The following is an 18,120-nucleotide window of genomic DNA, read 5'->3' on the forward strand; positions in this document are numbered from 1 at the left end:
TGCCAGGTCAACTGTAGGCGGGGCGAGCCCGCCTGCGGCGTGGTTGCCGAGGCGACCGATAGGCGGCAGCAGCAGCGGCGGCGGGACAGGAAAGCAGCTGGATTCCCGGGGCTGGAGCTACAGCTGCGGCGATGGCGCACGAAGGCCCGGTGAGCTTTAGCTCAGCTGAGGGTGCCCCAGAGCGGGGATAGACCGTTAAGATCGGTGTCCGGAACCGTGGGCCAGCTCTGTGCCACCCGGCGCCCGCCCTCCATGAGGGCGTTCAAGATGACCAAGGAAGCCATGTCGGTGCACTAGGGCAGAAAATCTACACCTGCACCACGCCCACTCACAAGCATTGTCACACTTGGTACCTGAGGGAAAGGGGTTAAATGGGTGGTGCAGAGCTCAAGAACAAGAAGTGACTTTGGAAACAGTTAATGCATGTATAATAATGTTTCTTATACTGAGGTACACATTTAAATGGATAAACCAGAATTAGGCATTGGGGAGAGGTGTCGCTAGATATGATACATTTCGAGAATTTCAGGAGGAAGAAATGGATTAAACAACAATTCTGAGGCTGCACTTGAAAGTCAATTGTTTAAAAGGCAAGAAACTTTAAAATAAACAGATTTGAAGAGAATTCGTGCAACAATCTCTGGCCCCTCTGCTCCGGCCACTTATAGGTACAGCCATTATCACGGGTGTCACATGAGACGCTGGGTGGGGAAGTCTAGGGAACCAACTCTCCTCTCCCAGCCCTAGCTGCTCTGCTCTGGCCAAGCCTGGACTGGGCCGTGGGCCATTCCCTGGGCTTGCCAACAGGACTGTTCTCTCTAGCAGAGAGAGGAAATGAGGCTTAAGGGATTTTGAGTTCAGCGTGAGGTTTAGGAAACACCAGAGTTGGGGGAGAATGAATTTTGGGGAATACCATGTATGAGGCAATAAGGGTGGGGATGGGGAGGCAAAGGTTTGGGAAGATTACGTTGGGAGGTAAATTTTAGAAGGAATCAGGTTCAGGGAGACTGTTGTGGGGAAATGAGAAAACTCCCAAGAATCTGCTACTAAATTCCTATGTCCTTAATATGGATTTTGGGGGGACTAGATTTTTCTTTTTCAGTGGATTTTTCTTGATTATAAAAGGATACAAAGTCACTGTAGAGAACTTATAAAATGGAGAAGAGTGTAGGAAAGAAACATATCCACTGTTACAATTTTTGTGCTTTCCTTTTCTTCAACACATTGGTTTACATATCTGAGATCATACTTGATATGTAATTTTGTATCCTGTTTCTTTCAGTTAACATTACATCATAAGTATTTTCCTATGCTATTGTAAATTCTTCCTAAAGACTGCCTTTAATCACTGAATAATAGTCCATCATAGCACACAATTAGCCACCTATTCTCTTTTTGTTAGATGTATATTTTCAATATTCTGCTATTATAAATGACATCACAGGGAATATTTTAGAGAATATATTTTTATTTTCATTTCAGAATATGCCTTTGTGTGTGTTCATAAAACTGGAATTAGTACTTTTGAAGGTTGGACAGCTTTTCAAAAGTTTATTAGTCATCAACAGTTCCACTTCTGTGAAATATTATGTCCTTTGCTTATTATCCTTGGAGGTCTTATGATTTTTTAAAAATTTATATGCATTTTTAATGTATTTGGGGATATTTATCCTTTTTTAAAATTTGTTGCTCATATTTTTTGTTTAGGAAGCAGGATAAAGTCAAACTCTGGAGTCAGACAGACCTGCATATGAAATATGACTCCACTACTTCCTTGCTCTGTTGTCCTGGGAAAATTCTGTAAAATGGGGATAAAAATAGTATGTAGTCTAAAAAATGTAGGAATAGAATCCATGTATGTGACTGATATACTTTAAGTGCCAGTAAATGAAAACTACTATTATCACCTTCTAATTAGGAATGTTTTTTAAAATAAGCAGAGGAAAATTTGACCTATATATATATATACTTATCTACCCATTTCTTTATTATTTCTTACATTACTTTTATGCCTAGGCAGCTGTTTCTCACCCAGAGATTATATGACAATTTAAACTATTTTCCCCTACATTTTAAAATTAATTTTATTTATTTTTGGCTGTATTGGGTCTTCACTGCTGCATGTGGGCTTTTCTCCAGTTGCAGCGAGCAGGGGCTACTCTTCGTTGTGGTGCGTGGGCTTCTCATTGCGGTGGCTTCTCTTGTTGCAGAGCATGGGCTCTAGGCATATGGGCCTCAGTAGTTGCAGCACATGGGCTCAGTAGTTGCAGCGCGTGGGCTCTAGTTGTGGCTCGTGGAATTAGTTGCTCCTCAGCATGTGGGATATTCCCAGACCAGGGATGGAACCCATGTCCCCTGTATTGGCAGGTGGATTCTTAACCACTGCACCACCAGGGAAGTCCTGTTGACTTTTCTTTCTCAAGTTCTTGAACTCTCAAGAGTTTTGAACACTTTGAACTAGTGCAAATAGCAAGGACTGTGCAGTTAGAGCTATATATAGCCTGGGTTCACTGTGTAATCCCAAGCAAGTGGAGGTAAACTGCTGTCAGGTTTCAGTTTCTTTGTCTGTAAAATGGGCTTAATGAGCTGTTATGAAAATTAAATTAGCTAGGTCACACACCTGAAAAGCATCTGTCATATAGTAGTCTCTTAGTAAATTATCCCTCTCTAAAGGCTTTCTTTCCTACTAGACAACTTGAAGAAGCTTCCTCCTAGCCCATAACTGCTTCTCCACTCCTCGGTTTCCCGCCCTGATTGCCCTGTTCCTTTCCCACAGAAGCAGGTCCGAGACCGCGGGGTGACCCGATCCAAGGCGGAAAAGGCGCGGCCGCCTACGGTTCCGGTGCCGCAGGTGGATATAGTGCCTGGGCGGCTCACTGAGGCCGAGTGGATGGCGCTCACGGCTCTCGAAGAGGGCGAGGAAGTGGTGGGGGACATCTTGGCTGATCTGCTGGCCCGAGTCATGGACTCTGCCTTTAAAGTCTACCTGACCCAGCAGGTGGGCCTGGATCCTTGTTCTCCAGACCCATCTCCCCTCTCCCTGACCCCTCCCAGCTGGGCTGAGACCCTTTCTCGCCTCTGCAGTGCATTCCATTCACCATCAGTCAGGCACGGGAAGCCATGCTGCAGATCACCGAGTGGCGCTTCCTGGCCAGGGACGAGGGAGAATCTGCAGTGGCAAAGGACCCCACATGGGGCGAGGACGAGGAACCCTTGTCTTGCACGACGGACGCCTGGGCTCAGGGATCCGTGCCCGTGCTGCACGCGCTGACCTCGGTAGGGCTGGAGGAGACCTTCCAAGGCGAAGTAAGCTCAGCCCCCAGCTACCTCCCAGCTGTCACCGCCGCCGCGTCTTCGATCTCCTCAGGGCCTCACTGGACTGCTCCAACCTCCTCTCTACCCTTTCTGACATCTCACCCCTCACCCCTCACCTCCACCCTGGTGCATTTCCCCAGGACCAAGAGAACGTGGACCAGATCCCTTTAGGAAGATCGTGGATGGATACAGGCTCTCAGGAGCGGTGGGAGCGTCCTCCTGAACTGAGAGTAACCCCGGGCCCCCTACCCGCCCCGGTCCTGTTTCAGGAGACAGGGCCCAGGGGTCCTTTAGAGAAACTGGACGACCAGGCGAGGGGCCACCTGTTTGCTGTCGGATCCTTGAACGCGAGCAGCCAACCGTCGGGAGAGATGGCGCCCGCCGGCCGTCCCCACCCTTCTCTGGAGCTGTCCTTGGTAGCCAGCCCTCAGGCCTCTGTTGAGAGGGCACAGCCCCTCAGCTCAGTTCTCGCTCGAGGACCTCTACTATTGCCCGCCGCAGCCGCACGCGGCTGGAGACCGGCCGGAGCTCAAGGAGGAGAAGGTGCCCCGCATCCCCTCGGTCGTGTTGGTGTCCGGCCCCTCTGCGGGCGGCCCCACCGCGCTCAGCCCCGCCGGGGGTTTCCAGCCGCAGCAGCCCGGGCGCGCCGATGCGCGGCCCAGCGCGCTTCACTACAGAATGGGCCGCAAGGCGGCGATGGCGCGCCTGGACCCGGCGCGGCTGCCGCGCCACTGGGTGCGCCCGCTGGCGGAGGTTCTGGTCCCAGACTCCGAGGCGCGCCCCCTGGAAGCCTACCGCGGGCGCCAGCGGGGCGAGAAGACCGAGGCCCCAGCCGGACCGCAAGCCTCCTCCCGCAGCGTCCGCGTCTCCCCGTCAGTGTTCTTCGCTATCCCGCCTGGCGTTCCTTTCCGAGACTTGGGCCCCGGCCCCAGCCTCCAATTCCCTACTTTAAGTTTAGGCCTACCGTCGCCAGGTTTTGGTTCAAAGCTGCCCTTCCCCAGTCCGGGGCTCCGTTTTGTCGTCACACACCCGGCGCGCCCCGACGTGGCCCGCAGCCCCAGCCCCAGACTATGGCCGGGTGCCAAGTGGCCCAGCGGCTGGGAGGGGCAGGCCGAGTTGCTGGGTGAGCTGTGGGCTGGCCGCACCCGCGCACCTCTGCAGGGCCTGGACCCTGGGGACGGGGAGAGCCAGGATCCTCACAAGTGGCTTCATCCCGTGGCCCGAGTTCTCGAGGCCACGTCCCAGGTGATGTGGAAGCCCGTGTTGCTGCCGGAAGCACTGAAGCTGGCTCCTGGTGTGAGCATGTGGAACCCAACCACCCAGGTGCTGCTCAGCTCTGCTGAACCTCAAAAGGAGGACAAAGAAGGCAGCACCTCTCCTCCATCCACACAGGCGCCCCGAAGCCCCAGGTGACCGTGGCACAGCTAATGAAGAACTCAACCCCCAAAATGTGGTCACTCCCCTCCAAGCACCTGCCCCATTCTGAGCCCTGAACCTCAGGCAGTGTGAAACCTACCTTCCTTCTGTCTGCTTGCCAGAAATAAACACCTGAGTTGCCTTAAGTATTGGCCTGCTGTCTGTCAGTTTCTTCCAAGTGTGTGCTCTCGTGAACTGGAGTGGTCTAGAAGAATATAGAACACTGGCTCCAGGGAATAATTCCACTACACCCTTAGGAGACCCTGCTTCAGGGCCAAGGTGGCTCCCCAGCAGAGGCATTCTGGAGAACCATCCCCATCTCCACAAAGGAGCAGACATAAGGGTTCCAAGTGGGCTCTGCCTCAGTTTGGAGAACTTATGAGAGTCTCCTTCCAGTAGGGGAAGAAGGGGATGGCCCCACTTAAGCACAGAGTGATTCGAGACATGAGGAATTTAATTTCCAGTCCCTGGAGCTCTGTCCATTCATCTTAGAGGGCAAATCCAAGTTTCACTTGGAGACACATTTGAGCCTATGCAGGGTTTAGGGAAACCCAGACTCTCTTGACCTTTGACTTGGACCAGCAATGGAGTGAGGCAATCAGATAGCTAGGGAAAACAATTTAAGGAGGAATTCACTCTCAGTTTCAAACGGGATGCTAAAGCACACCCACGAGTGAGTGCCTCCTTAAATTTTGTGCCTTCTGCTCCACACCAACCTCTTGCCTAGTCCTACTCAGCTTTGACTAGTCCCTCCCCACCCTCCCATGGGCAGCACTTCCAGTGGCAGACCAGACTTCTCTGCTATGTCACTGTGGTCTCTACTCAGCACCCCAGTCTGGGGTCCTGGCTCTGTCCTCCTCATTCTGGTCCTCCTGCTTAGACTAAGTGTGCAGGTCTGGCATAAGTTATATCTTTGGGACCTCCAATGCTGCTCCACAGATTTGACTGGGAAGATAGCAGTGGTGACTGGGGCCAACAGTGGTGAGTGCTCCTCCTGCCCTGTCACTTCACTAAGGGCCTCAGCCTCCAACAGCCCCAACAGGGAGGGCAGGGAGGAGGACCAGCACCCACTGTCAGAACACTTGTCTCCCCCTGCACCCCACCTCCCACATTGCCCTTTAGTCACTCCCCAGACTAGCATACTCTGAAGCTGCCCTCCCACAGGCATCGGGAAGGTTGTGTCCCAGGAGCTGGCCCGCCGCGGGGCACGTGTGATCCTGGCCTGCCGTAGCCGGGTGCGTGGACAGCGAGCCCTGGCCGAGATACAAGCAGTGTCAAAGAGCAACCGCCTCCTGCTTGGTGAGGTGGACCTGAGCTCTATGGACTCCATCCGCAGCTTTGCTCAGTGGCTTCTGCAGGAGTATCCTGAGATACATCTACTGGTTAACAATGCTGCAGTCTGTGGTATGTGCCTTGATTGCTTCCCCTAAGCACATTTCAGGAACCTTCTTTCTAGCTCAGGGACCCCAAAACAGGCATCCTCCAAGCCTAACCTGTACATACCATGGAAACACTATAATTCAGACACTATCCTAAAAAGCCTACCTTAAGTTATAGCCTCAAACTTCATTGCCCCCATCTCAACACATCCACGCTCCTGTGGCATTTCTACTGAACCCAATATGTCCTCCCCAGACTTTGTCTCCCTCAGGGTCCTCACTCCATCACCCACCACCTATGTTTTCATCTCCTCCCAGGATTCCCCACTACACTTACCCCAGAGGGCCTTGATCTCACCTTTGCCACCAACTACATTGGGCCCTTTCTGCTCGCAAATCTGCTCCAAGGTAAGGAAGGATGGGTGCTTACCTTCTGTGCCACCCCCACTTTTCCATTCCCCTGGCATTTTTGTGCTTACTGTCTCCCGTGGTCATCTCCTTTCCCTTGGCACCCAGATGCTTGCTGAGCAATGACCCAGTATATTTTTGCTGTACACAGCAGGGAACCCACCTGGCAACAGTCAGGATTAGGAGGCTGGTAATGGAATCAGTCAGCCCCAAATACAACCAGCAAGAGGATGTAAGATCTACATCCCATCTCTCTTTCCCCCAGCTCTGAGTTCTAGCCAGACTAGTAGAGTCAGTCATCTCAACAAAAGCTTCTTGAGGGTGGTATTAGGCTACTAGAATTAAGGAGGTTTGTATTCTTCCTAGGGAGGGGAGGGATTGGGTGACAGGCACATTCTCCCTAACATTTTCTCTGGATTGTCTAATAGCCTCTTTAAAAGAAAATTAATTTTTTGGTCAGGTAATACATGTCCAAAGTACAAAAGGGTATGCAGTAAAAAAAAAAAAAAAAAAAAAAGACAGACAGACAGAAAGAAAAAGTCTCCTCCTCTCTTGGAAAATCAGCTACCCATTCCCCTCCTGGGAGGCAACTACTATTGCCAGGTCTCATGTACCCTTTAGTGGGTGATTAAATTAGCCCCAACCGGAAAGTGAACAAAGAGCAAGGCCAAACCTTATGCATTTGTAAGTATAAATATTTTCCCCCCTTTCCAAAAATTAGAACATGCTACAATACCCTGTCCGTACCTTGCTTAGTAATAGTTTCTTAAACTGCCTTCTCTCCCATCTTCCCTTCTCTAATCTATTCTCCCTTCTGCCACTTCTAAGAAATCACCTTTCATCATATCACTTTCTTGCTTCAAATCCTTTGAAGGAACTCTGTACTTTATATAATAAACTAAGCTGCTTCTCTCCACTTAAAAGACCATCTGCAGGCTGAGAGTCTCACCTTTGCCGTTCCCAAGCCCACACCCTTGTCTCCAGCCAGACAATCTGTATCTCTTGGGCCACACTCAGTTTTATAATTCTGGCTGTGCTTTTGCACATGTATTTCCCTCTATCTGGAATATCCTTTCCCATCTCTTTAGCCTGTCTAACTTAATTCAGCTGCCAACACTCAGCACAGATACCACTCGTGTTGTGGATCCTGCCCTGACACCTCTGCCTCCCCCAGCCGTCCCCATTTACAGGACTCCCTTAGTCCCTGTACACATCTCTGTTCCTGCACTGATGTTGCTGCTTGAAGATCAGTCTCCAACTAGGTTGTGAGCCCCTTTGGTCTTCATGTCACTATGTCTGCAAGTTTGGAGTTCACTGTCCTCTTTAAGAATAATCTTCTCGGGGCTTCCCTGGTGGCGCAGTGGTTGAGAATCTGCCTGCCAATGCAGGGGACACGGGTTCGAGCCCTGGTCTGGGAAGATCCCACATGCCACGGAGCGACTAGGCCCATGAGCCACAATTGCTGAGCCTGCGCGTCTGGAGCCTGTGCTCCATCCGCAACAAGAGAGGCCACGAGAGTGAGCGGCCCGCGCACCGCGATGAAGAGTGGCCCCCACTTGCCGCAAGTAGAGAAAGCCCTCGCACAGAAACGAAGACCCAACACAGCCATAAATAAATAAATAAACAAATAAATAAATAAATAAATAAATAAATAAATAAATAAATAAATAACAAATTAAAAAAAAAAAAAGAATAATCTTCTCTCCAACAAATTTTGGCTAAGTACCTCCTGCTCTAGTTTTCATTTGTGATTCTTCATTTAAATGGAGGGCTCAAAACAGTTTTAGCGGGCTTCCCTGGTGGCACAGTGGTTGAGACTCTGCCTGCCAATGCAGGGGACACAGGTTCGAGCCCTGGTCTGGGAAGATGCCACATGCCACGGAGCAACTAAGCCCGTGAGCCACAACTACTGAGCCTGCGCGTCTGGAGCCTGTGCTCCGCAACGGGAGAGGCCACGACAGTGAGAGGCCCGTGCACCGCGATGAAGAGTGGTCCCCGCTCGCCGCAACTGGAGAAAGCCCTCGCACAGAAACGAAGACCCAACACAGCCAAAAATAAATAAATAAATAAATAAATTTATTTAAAAAAATAGTTTTAGCATTTTGAAACAATAAGTAAACTCATATGTGACAACTACAATTTTTTTCCAATAATTTTATTAATTTATTTATTTTGGCTGCGTTGGGTCTTCATTGCTACGCACAGGCTTTCTCTAGTTGTGGTGAGAGGGGGCTACTCTTCGTTGCAATGCATGGTCTTCTCAGTGCGGTGGCTCCTCTTTGTTGCGGAGCATTGGTTCTAGGTGTGTGGGCTTCAGTAGTTGTGGCACACAGGCTCAGTAGTTGTGGCTCACGGGCTCTAGAGCGTAGGCTCAGTAGTTGTGGCGCATGGGCTTAGTTGCTCCGCAGCATGTGGGATCTTCCTGGACCAGGGCTCAAACCCATGTCACCTGCATTGGCAGGCGGATTCTTAACCACTGCGCCACCAGGGAAGTCCTACAACTTTTGATACTTTATATAATCCAGCCTTTTTTTTGTATAGTTAGGAACTCTTTTTTTTTTTTTTTAAGATTTACTTGTACCTGTTCTATTGATAGTAATTTTACTTTCACTCTTTTGGAAGATAGTTAAAATTAAAAAAAAAAAAACAACACACCTTCCCAAGCATTTCTGCACACATTTCTTTTCCCCTAAACCTAGCACCCATATGTCCTTGGCACCTAGCGTGGTGTCTGCCATAATACAGGGGCCTAGTGAATATCTGTGGAATGAATAAGTAAAAGAATGAATGTATGAATGTGTGAAAGACAGTTTTCAGAGCATTTCCAGCCTCTCCTTCCCCTTCTTAGCCATCAGCAGGATAAAAATATAAACAAGGATTAATTAAATTAGCTCCAGCTAGCAAGTGAAAGAAAAGGCAAAACTCCACTTTTACTTTAGGCAAAAAAAACCCCCCACTAAAATAAAACAAGAGGAAGAGCATTAGGAAAGCAGATAATAAAAATGAAGTCTCAGTTCACATTGAGCTGTGCCTCGCCTGGGCCCCTGCATGGGGACCCACTGACTCTCTCCTGAAAGCCTGGGATGGTCCCTGTCCTCCTGGAGTCTCATGGAGAAGCAGGTTGGGGAGTGGGCATGGGAATTTACTCTAGGACTTGGATTGAAGGTGTGTGGTCCTCTCTCTACCCAGGGGCCCTTCAGCGGGCAGGGTCAGCCCGGGTAGTGAATGTGTCTTCCTTCCGGCAAGCACATGGGTACATTGATGAGGAACATCTGATAGGGGCTGGTAGACCTTTGACCTTCAACCAGAACTATGACTGCAGCAAACTTCTTTTGGCCTCATTCACTGGGAAGCTTGCCCAGAGACTGCAAGGGACAGGTAACTGCCTCTGACACCCCCTGCTCCTCCACTCCCAACACTACCTCCCAACACTTCCCATCTCATTCCAATATATTCTGGCCATATAATACTCCCAATATCCCCCAAGCCAGCTGTTAATATCCTCCATTTATCATCTGTGCACCCTATGTTGCCCTCAACCCCATCTTCATATCTCCTTTTCGTGCTTTTCCAACTCTCTCATCACCTACAACTTCCCTCTCCTCCAACACCATCCATCATGTTCCCCCTCAAGATCACCCAACACTTTCAAATACTTATGTCTCCTTACTGGCTCAGATATCACCATTCATGTAAGTTACTAAACACTGACTTCCCTGGCACCACCCCCAGGTCTCTTGTCACCTCTACCCGACAGATCTGAAATATCCTCCCCTCATTGCACATTGCAGAACCACACTTAACCCTTTCTTCCCACCATCCTCCTCTCACTTCACTTTGTACTACACGTGTCTCACCCTCTCAGGTGTGACTGTGAACTCTGTGGACCCAGGTGTTGTATACACGAAGATCATGAGGCATTTCTCTTGGCCATATCACTTCCTCTTCTGGCTCCTCAGCTTCTTCTTTAAGGTGGGTAGTGGGGGAGCTGGCTCGGCCTCCACCTTCTTTAATGTGGGTAGTGGAGGGTGGGGCAGGGCTCTGCTGCTGAGTGTCCTTTACTCCTTTTCTTCCCCCGTGTCTCTACAGGATAGCAAACAAGGTGCAATCCCAGTCCTCTACCTGTGCTTGGCAAAGGAGCTGGATGGCATTTCTGGAAAACATTTTAATTGTTCCTGTGTGATAACTCTTCCCCCTGAAGCTGCTCGGGATTGTCATGTGGCCCAAAGCCTCTGGAATACCTCAGTCCGACTAACAAACCTAGACAAGGTGGACTGATCTTCTGTGACCCCTGCCCTAACTAGCCACCCTCTCCTTGACTCCCAGCCCTTACTCTGATTATGCCTTCTGTTTGCTGGCTCCAAGGATCAATCTCTTTGTCCAGTATAGTGACCACTTCCTCTCCCTGTTGATTCAGGGGCGTGAGAGCTCAGATCAGCCAGGGGACAGTTTCAGCTTCTACTTTACTGCTAGTATTTTGATAGACGTATTCATGTCTTGGTCACTAGGATCTCCAAACCTACCGAGTCCCATGTTGTGGTGATGGGGAGTAAGACTCCTTTCGGTGGGTATTAGATGTACCAGTAAGAGGGGAAACTTCTACCTGTACCTCTTGGTTCCTGGCCTTGGGGGAGACGGTACCACATAGTGTCCTCTGGATTAAGGCATATGCCACATCCTGTAGGACAGCATCCCAACTTCATAGGGCGTTGTTTCCCAGCTGGTACTGTAACTGAGCCTATAGGTAACCATTCCACCTTTCTATCAGCCAGCTGCTCCTGGGTGCTGAGTCATGCAATAAGGCCAGTGAATTCTGAGAGTGAGAGTGCATTGCTTCTTTTAAATCTACATAAATTTTGGAATCAGCTTTTCAAATTTCACATACACAAACCTTGTCGGGATTGCACTACATCTACTTGGGAGGATTGAAGTTTTTATGATAATGAGTTCTAACCATGAGCAAAGTGTACTTTTGTCTATTTAAATCTTCTTAATATCTTTACAAAATTTTGAATAATTTTACCCATAAAGATCTTGCACAAATTTTATTATATTTAGTTCCAGATCCCTTACTTTTTATGCTATTGCAAATGGCATTTTAAAATTTGTATATTAATCATACATCAAGCAACTTTATTAAGTTATCTAATTCTGACAAGTTATCTGTAGACTTTTGGTTTTTCCACATAGAAAATCACACCATCTGGGAATAATAACATTTATTTCTTCTCTTTCAACTATTATAAAGTTTATTTCTTTTCCTAGACCTTAATTGATTTTCTAGTATTAAACCAAACTTGCATTTAAACCAACTTTGTCAGAGTGTTAATTTTGTATACATGGCTAAATTTAGTATACTCATGTTTTTGCTTGGAACTGTTTATTCATAAATGAGATTGGCCTGTACTGTACTTTTCCTTACTTATATTGCCATTGTCTGGTTTTGCTGTCATGGATAGATTCATTTTATAAAATAAATTGGGAATTTGTGTTAGTCTAGGGACATTATACGAGAAACAGATGCCAATTAATTGAGGATTAAATGTACAAGAAACTTGCTAGGGCAAATGGCTGTGAGAGAAAGTGGGGAAGAAGCAGGGAGATACGCCAGACTGTGATACAAGTCTGACCCTGAATAAAGGAGAGAAGATTGGTTGGGAGCCTCTTAGAGTGCAGTGGGATGATTTTTCCTTTTTTTTGGCTGCGCTGTGCACAGGATCTTACTTCTCCAACCAGGAATCAAAACTGCAGCCCCTACAGTGGAAGCATGGAGTCTTAACCGCTGGACACAGGGAAGTCCCGATTTTTCCATTTTTAAACTCCCTCTCTAATATACAATCTACTTCTGTTCTTTAGTGGTTAGTCTAAAAATTTTAACCTGCATTTTTTTTTTTTTTTTTTTTGGCTGTGCTGGGTTTTTGTTGCAGCACACGGGCTTCTCTAGTTGTAGAGCACAGACTCTGTGGTTGCAGTATGCGGGCTTAGTTGCCCTGTGGCATGTGGAATCTTAGTTCCCTAACCAGGGATCGAACCCGTGTCTCCTGCATTGGAAAGTGGATTCTTAACCACTGGACTACCAGGGAAGTCCCTTAACCTGCATATTTATTTTATTTTATTTTATTTTATTGGCCGTGCCACATGTGAGAGCCTGGGGTCTTAACCACTGGACCACCAGGGAAGTCCCTGCATATTTATTTAACAGCTTTAATCATTATCTTTATTCTTCTTTCAAACAATACATAGAGCTTAGAGTTCTTTAACATTAATCATTCTCTTTGAATTCATATGCTTTTGTAACCCAATATTTTAATTATATTGTTATTTCATTAACTTCACAAATCAGATATTTTGTTATTTTAAATAGTTGATATTTGTATGGATTTACCCATATGTTTAGTATTTTCTTTGCTCACTCTTCTTTCTTGTGTCTCAGATCTTCCGTCTGGGATTATTTTCCTTCTACCCTGAAGTACATTCTTTAGAAGTTCCTTTCATGAGGATTTGTGGTAGACAGAATTCTAAGATGGCTCCCAAGATCCCTACCCACTTGTGTACACATTCTCTATAATCTCCTCCCCCTGGGTGTGAGCAGATCTCATGAACATGATAGAATTTTACTTCTGTGATTTTGTTATATATTGGGTTAATGGGATTTGCTGATGTAATTCAAGTCTATAACCATTTGGCTTTGTGTGCGTGTGAATGAACAATATTTATTCGTCTACCATACTTTTCTTCACATCTTTAAATTACATCTTTCTACATTTGAGTTCCTCAAAGCTTTCCACGGTCTGTGTCATTCATTAATTTATTCATTAAATTATCTTAAATTTAATGAATTTAATTTATTAAATGAATAAATTAATGCAGTGTCGACTGATCCAGGCATTGTTCTACAGTAATGAGTAAAACAGATAAACATCCATGAATTCAAGAAGTGTATATTCTAGTGGAGTAAGAGAGATAATAAGCAAAGATATATGGTAAAATTACATAGCACTCATATGAGTGCTATGGACACAAGTGAAGCAAGAAAGGAGAGAAGGAGTGCCATGATGAGGGGCCCAGTTCGAAATTTTAAATAGGTTGGCGTGTTAAAGACTCAAGTAACCAATTGGCTTTGAGATAATCAAAGGGGAGGTTATTTTGGGTGGATCTGGCCTAATCAGGCGAGCCCTTTAAAAGGGTTCAGGCCTTCTTAGAGATTCTCCTGTTTATCATGAAGAAGCAAACTGCCACATTGTAGAGAAGGCCACATGGACTCTAGTAGTTGAGGCTTCGGTTCTGCGGTTACAAGGAGCTGAATTTTGCCAATAACCAGTGAGCTTAGAAGAGGACCTGGAGCCCAGATGAGATTGCAGCCCTGGATGACACCTTGATTTCGGCCTGGTGAGATCCTGAGCTGAGGACCCAGCTAACCTGTACCCAGACTCCTTACCCATAGAAACTGTGAGATAATACATGTTTTCTTTTAAGCCAATGAGTTTGTAATAATTTGTTATGCAGCAGTAGACTACTAATACAGGATTTAGTGATAGCAAACTTCTTCAGTGTTGTTTGAAATGTCTTTATTGTACCTTCATTGTTTTTAAACTTCAATAGAAGTATAGTTGATTTAAAATGTTTCAAGTGTAAAGCAAAGTGATTCAGTTACATATATATATATATATATAATTTTTAAAATTCTTTACCATTATAGATTATTATAAGATGTTGAATATAGTTCCCTGTGCTATACAGTAGGTCCTTATTGTTTATCTATTTAATTAAAAAAATTTATTTTATATTGGAGTAAAGTTGATTTACAATGTTGTGTTAGTTTCAGGTGTACAACAAAGTGTTTCAGCTATACATATACATATATCCATTCTTTTTCAGATTCTTTTCCCATAACATTTATTACAGAATATTGAGTAGAGTTCCCTGTGCCATACAGTAGGTCTTGGTTGATTATCTATTTTATATACAGTAGTGTGTATACATTAATCCCAAACTCCTAATTTATCCCTCCCCCCAATCTTTCCCCTTTGGTAACCATAAATTTGTTTTTGAAGTCTGTGAGTCTGTTTCTGTTCTGTAAATAAGTTCATTTGTATCTTTTTTTTTTTAAGATTCCACATATAAGTGATATCATATGATATTTGTCTTCCTCTGTCTGACTTACTTCACTTAGTATGATAATCTCTAGGTCCATCCATGTTGTTGTGAATGGCATTATTTCATCCTTTTTATGGCTGAGTAATATTCTGTGGTATATATATACCACATTTTCTTTATCCATTAATCTGTCAATGGACACTTAGGTTGCTTCCATGTCTTGGCTATTGTAAATAGTGCTGCATTGAACATTGGGGTGCATGTATCTTTTCAAATTAGAGTTTTTGTCTTTTCCAGATATATGTCCGGGAGTGGGACTGCTGGATCATATGGTAACTCTGTTTTCAGTTCTTTAAGAAACCTCCATACTGTTCTCCATAGTGGCTATACCAGTTTACATTCCCACCAACAGTGTAGGGGGGTTCCCTTTTCTCCACACCTTCCCCAGCATTTATTTTTTAATTTTTTATTTTTTTGGCACACTGTGTGGCTTGTGGGATCTTAGTTCCCCAGCCAGGGATTGAACCCATGCCCCCTGCAGTGGAAGTGTGGAGTCCTAACCACTGGACTGCCAGGGACTTCCCCGCAGCATTTATTATTTGTAGACTTTTTGATGATGGCCATTCTGACTGGTGTGACGTGATACCTCATTGTAGTCTTGATTTGCATTTCTCTAATAATTAGTGATATTGTGTATCTTTTCATATGCCTGTTGGCTATGTCTTCTTTGGAGAAATGTCTACTTAGGTCTTCTGCCCATTTTTTGATTGGGTTGTTTGGTTTTTTTAAAATAAATTTATTTTTTGATTTATGGCTGCATTGGGTCTTTGTTGTTGCGTGCAGGCTTTCTCTAGTTGTGGCGAGAGGGGGCTACTCTTTGTTGTGGTGCGTGGGCTTCTCATTGCGGTGGCTTCTCTTCTTGTGGAACACTAGGTGCATGGGCTCAGTAGTTGTGGCACACAGGCTCAGTAGTTGTGGCTCACAGGCTCTAGGGCACTGGCTCAGTAGTTGTGGCACATGGGCTTAGTTGCTCTGCAGCATGTGGGATCTCCCTGCACCAGGGATTGAACCCGTGTCCCCTGCATTGGCAGGTGGATTTTTAATCACTGCACCACCAGGGAAGTCCCTTGTTTGTTTTTTTTTGATATTGAGCTATGTAAGCTGTTTGTATATTTTGGGAATTAATCCATTGTTTGCAAATATTGTCTCCCATTCTGTAGGTTGTTTTTAGTTTTGTTTACGGTTTCCTTTGCTGTGCAAAAGCTTTTAAGTTTAATTAGGTCCCATTTGTTCACTTTTGCTTTTGTTTCCATTACCAGTTACTAGGAGACATATCCAAAGAAAGATTGCTTCAATTTATGTGAAAGAGTGTTCTGCCTATGTTTCCCTCTAGGAGTTTTATAGTATCCAGTCTTACACCTAGGGTTTTGTTTTGTTTTGTTTTTGTTTTGCCACACCACTTGCAGGATCTCAGTTCCCCAACCATGGATCATCGAACCCAGGTCCACGGCAATGAAAGACCAGAATCCTAACCACTAGGCCACCAGGGAACTCTCTACATTTACGTCTTTAATCCATTTTGAGTTTATTTTGTATATGGTGTTAGAGAATGTTCTAATTTCATTCTTTTACATGTAGCTGTCCAGGTTTCCAGCACCACGTACTGAAGAGACTGTCTTTTCTCCTTTGTATATTCTTGCCTCCTTTGTCATAGATTAATTGACCATAAGTGTGTGGGTTTATTTCTGGGCTTTCTATCCTTTTCCATTGATCTATATTTCTGTTTTTGTGCCAGTGCCATACTGTTTTGATTACTGTAGCTTTGCAGTATAGTCTGAAGTCAGGGAGTGTGATTCCTCCAGCTCCATTCTTCTTTCTCAAGATTGTTTTGGCTATTCGGGGTCTTTTGTGTTTCCATACAAATTAAAAAAATTTTTGTTCCAGTTCTGTGAAAAATGCCATTGGTAATTTGGTAGGGATTGCACTGAATCTGTAGATTGACTTGGGTAGTATGGTCATTTTAACAATATTGATTCTTCCAATCCAAGAACATGGTATTTCTCTCCATCTGTTTGCGACATCTTTGATTTCTTTCATCAGCGTCTTACACTTTTTGGAGTACAGGTCTTTTACCTCCTTAGGTACACCTATTCCTAGGTATTTTATTCTTTTTGAAGCAATGGTAAATGGGATTGTTTCCTTAATTTCTCTTTTTGATATTTTGTTGTTAGTGTATAGAAATGCAACAGATTTCTATATGTTGTATGCTGCAACTTTACTGAATTCATTGATGAGCTCTAGTAGTTTTCTGGTGACATCTTGAGGAGTTTCTATGTATAGAATCATGTCATCTGCAAACAGTGACAGTTTAACTTCTTTTCCAATTTGGATTCCTTTTATTTCTTTTTCTTCTCTGATTGCTGTGGCTAGGACATCCAAAACTATGTTGAATAAAAGTGGTAAGAGTGGGCATCCTTGTCTTGTTCCTGATCTTAGAGGGAATGCTTTCAGCTTTTCATCATTAAGTATGATGTTAGCTGTGAGTTTGTCATATATGACCTTTATTATGTTCAGGTATGTTCCCTCTGTGTCTATTTTCTGGAGAGATTTTAATCATAAATGGATGTTGAATTTTGTCAGAAGCTTTTTCTGCATCTATTGAGATGATTATATGGTTTTTATTCTTCAGTTTGTTCATGTGGTGTATCACATTGATTGATTTGTGGGTACTGAAAAATCTTTTCATCCCTGGGATAAATCCCACTTGATCATGGTGTATAATTCTTTTAATGTATTGTTGGATTCGGTTTGCTATTATTTTGCTGATGGCTTTTGCATCTATGTTCATCAGTGATATTGGTCTGTAATTTTCTTTTTTTGTGTGTGATATCGTTGTCTGGTTTTGGTATCAGGGTGATGGTGGCCTCACAGAATGAATTTGGAAGGGTTCCTTCCTCTGCAATTTTTTTTGGACTAGTTTCAGAAGGAGAGGTGTTAACTCTTCCCTAAAAGTTTAGTAGAATTCACCTGTGAAGCCATCTGGTCCTGCACTTTTGTTTTTGGGAGTTTTTAAATTACTGATTCAGTTTCAGTAGTGGTAATTGTTCTGTTCATATTTTCTCTTTCTTCCTGGTTCAGTCTTGGGAGAGTGTACTTTTCTAAGAATTTGTCTGTTTCTTCTAGGTTGTCCATTTTATTGGTGTATAGTTGCTCGTAGTAGTGTCTTATGATCCTTTGTATTTCTGTGGTGTTGGTTGTAACTTCTCCTTTTTCATTTCTGATTTTATTGATTTGGGCCCTCTCCCTTTTTTTCCTGATGAGTCTGGCTAAAGGTTTGTCATTTTTGTTCATCTTTTCAAAGAACCAGGTTTTAGTTTCATTGATCTTTTCTATTTTTTTAAGTCTCTATTTCATTTATTTCTGCTCTGATCTTTATGATTTCTTTCCTTCTACTAACTTTGGGTTTTATTTGTTTTTCTCTTATCTAGTTGCTTTAGTTGTAAGG

At 44.8% G+C, this 18,120-nt stretch overlaps 2 protein-coding genes across 2 annotated transcripts; both read left to right on the forward strand.

Moving 5' to 3' along the window:
- The first annotated feature begins 7 nt into the window (after window positions 1–7).
- LOC309611777 (uncharacterized protein C2orf81 homolog) lies at window positions 8–4,877 on the forward strand. The gene is given in 5 exon segments (XM_082356572.1): window positions 8–149; window positions 2,777–2,998; window positions 3,085–3,417; window positions 3,420–3,775; window positions 3,777–4,877. Coding segments are annotated over 5 exon segments (1,881 nt in total). The 5' UTR covers window positions 8–131; the 3' UTR covers window positions 4,729–4,877.
- A 594-nt stretch (window positions 4,878–5,471) lies between these two features.
- Window positions 5,472–11,826, forward strand: LOC309611786 (retinol dehydrogenase 12-like). Its single transcript, XM_082356609.1, has 6 exons — window positions 5,472–5,712; window positions 5,896–6,135; window positions 6,429–6,518; window positions 9,708–9,896; window positions 10,384–10,490; window positions 10,608–11,826. The coding sequence occupies exons 1-6, from the start codon at window positions 5,496–5,498 to the stop codon at window positions 10,794–10,796; spliced, it is 1,032 nt and encodes a 343-aa protein (XP_082212735.1). The 5' UTR covers window positions 5,472–5,495; the 3' UTR covers window positions 10,797–11,826.
- The last annotated feature ends 6,294 nt before the right edge of the window (window positions 11,827–18,120 follow it).

This window comes from Balaenoptera borealis (genome assembly GCF_965194805.1).
Source record: "Balaenoptera borealis genome assembly, chromosome: 15".
NCBI classification, from domain to species: domain Eukaryota; kingdom Metazoa; phylum Chordata; class Mammalia; order Artiodactyla; family Balaenopteridae; genus Balaenoptera; species Balaenoptera borealis.

What these genes read in the sequence shown, in the direction of transcription:
- LOC309611786 (XM_082356609.1), top strand. Translation starts at nt 5,496, where the DNA reads ATGGGCAGCACTTCCAGTGGCAGACCAGACTTCTCTGCTATGTCACTG. An exon ending in TAACAATGCTGCAGTCTGTG is followed by an intron (nt 6,136 to 6,428) that starts GTATGTGCCTTG and finishes ATCTCCTCCCAG; the next exon opens with GATTCCCCACTACACTTACC. An exon ending in TCCTCAGCTTCTTCTTTAAG is followed by an intron (nt 10,491 to 10,607) that starts GTGGGTAGTGGG and finishes GTGTCTCTACAG; the next exon opens with GATAGCAAACAAGGTGCAAT.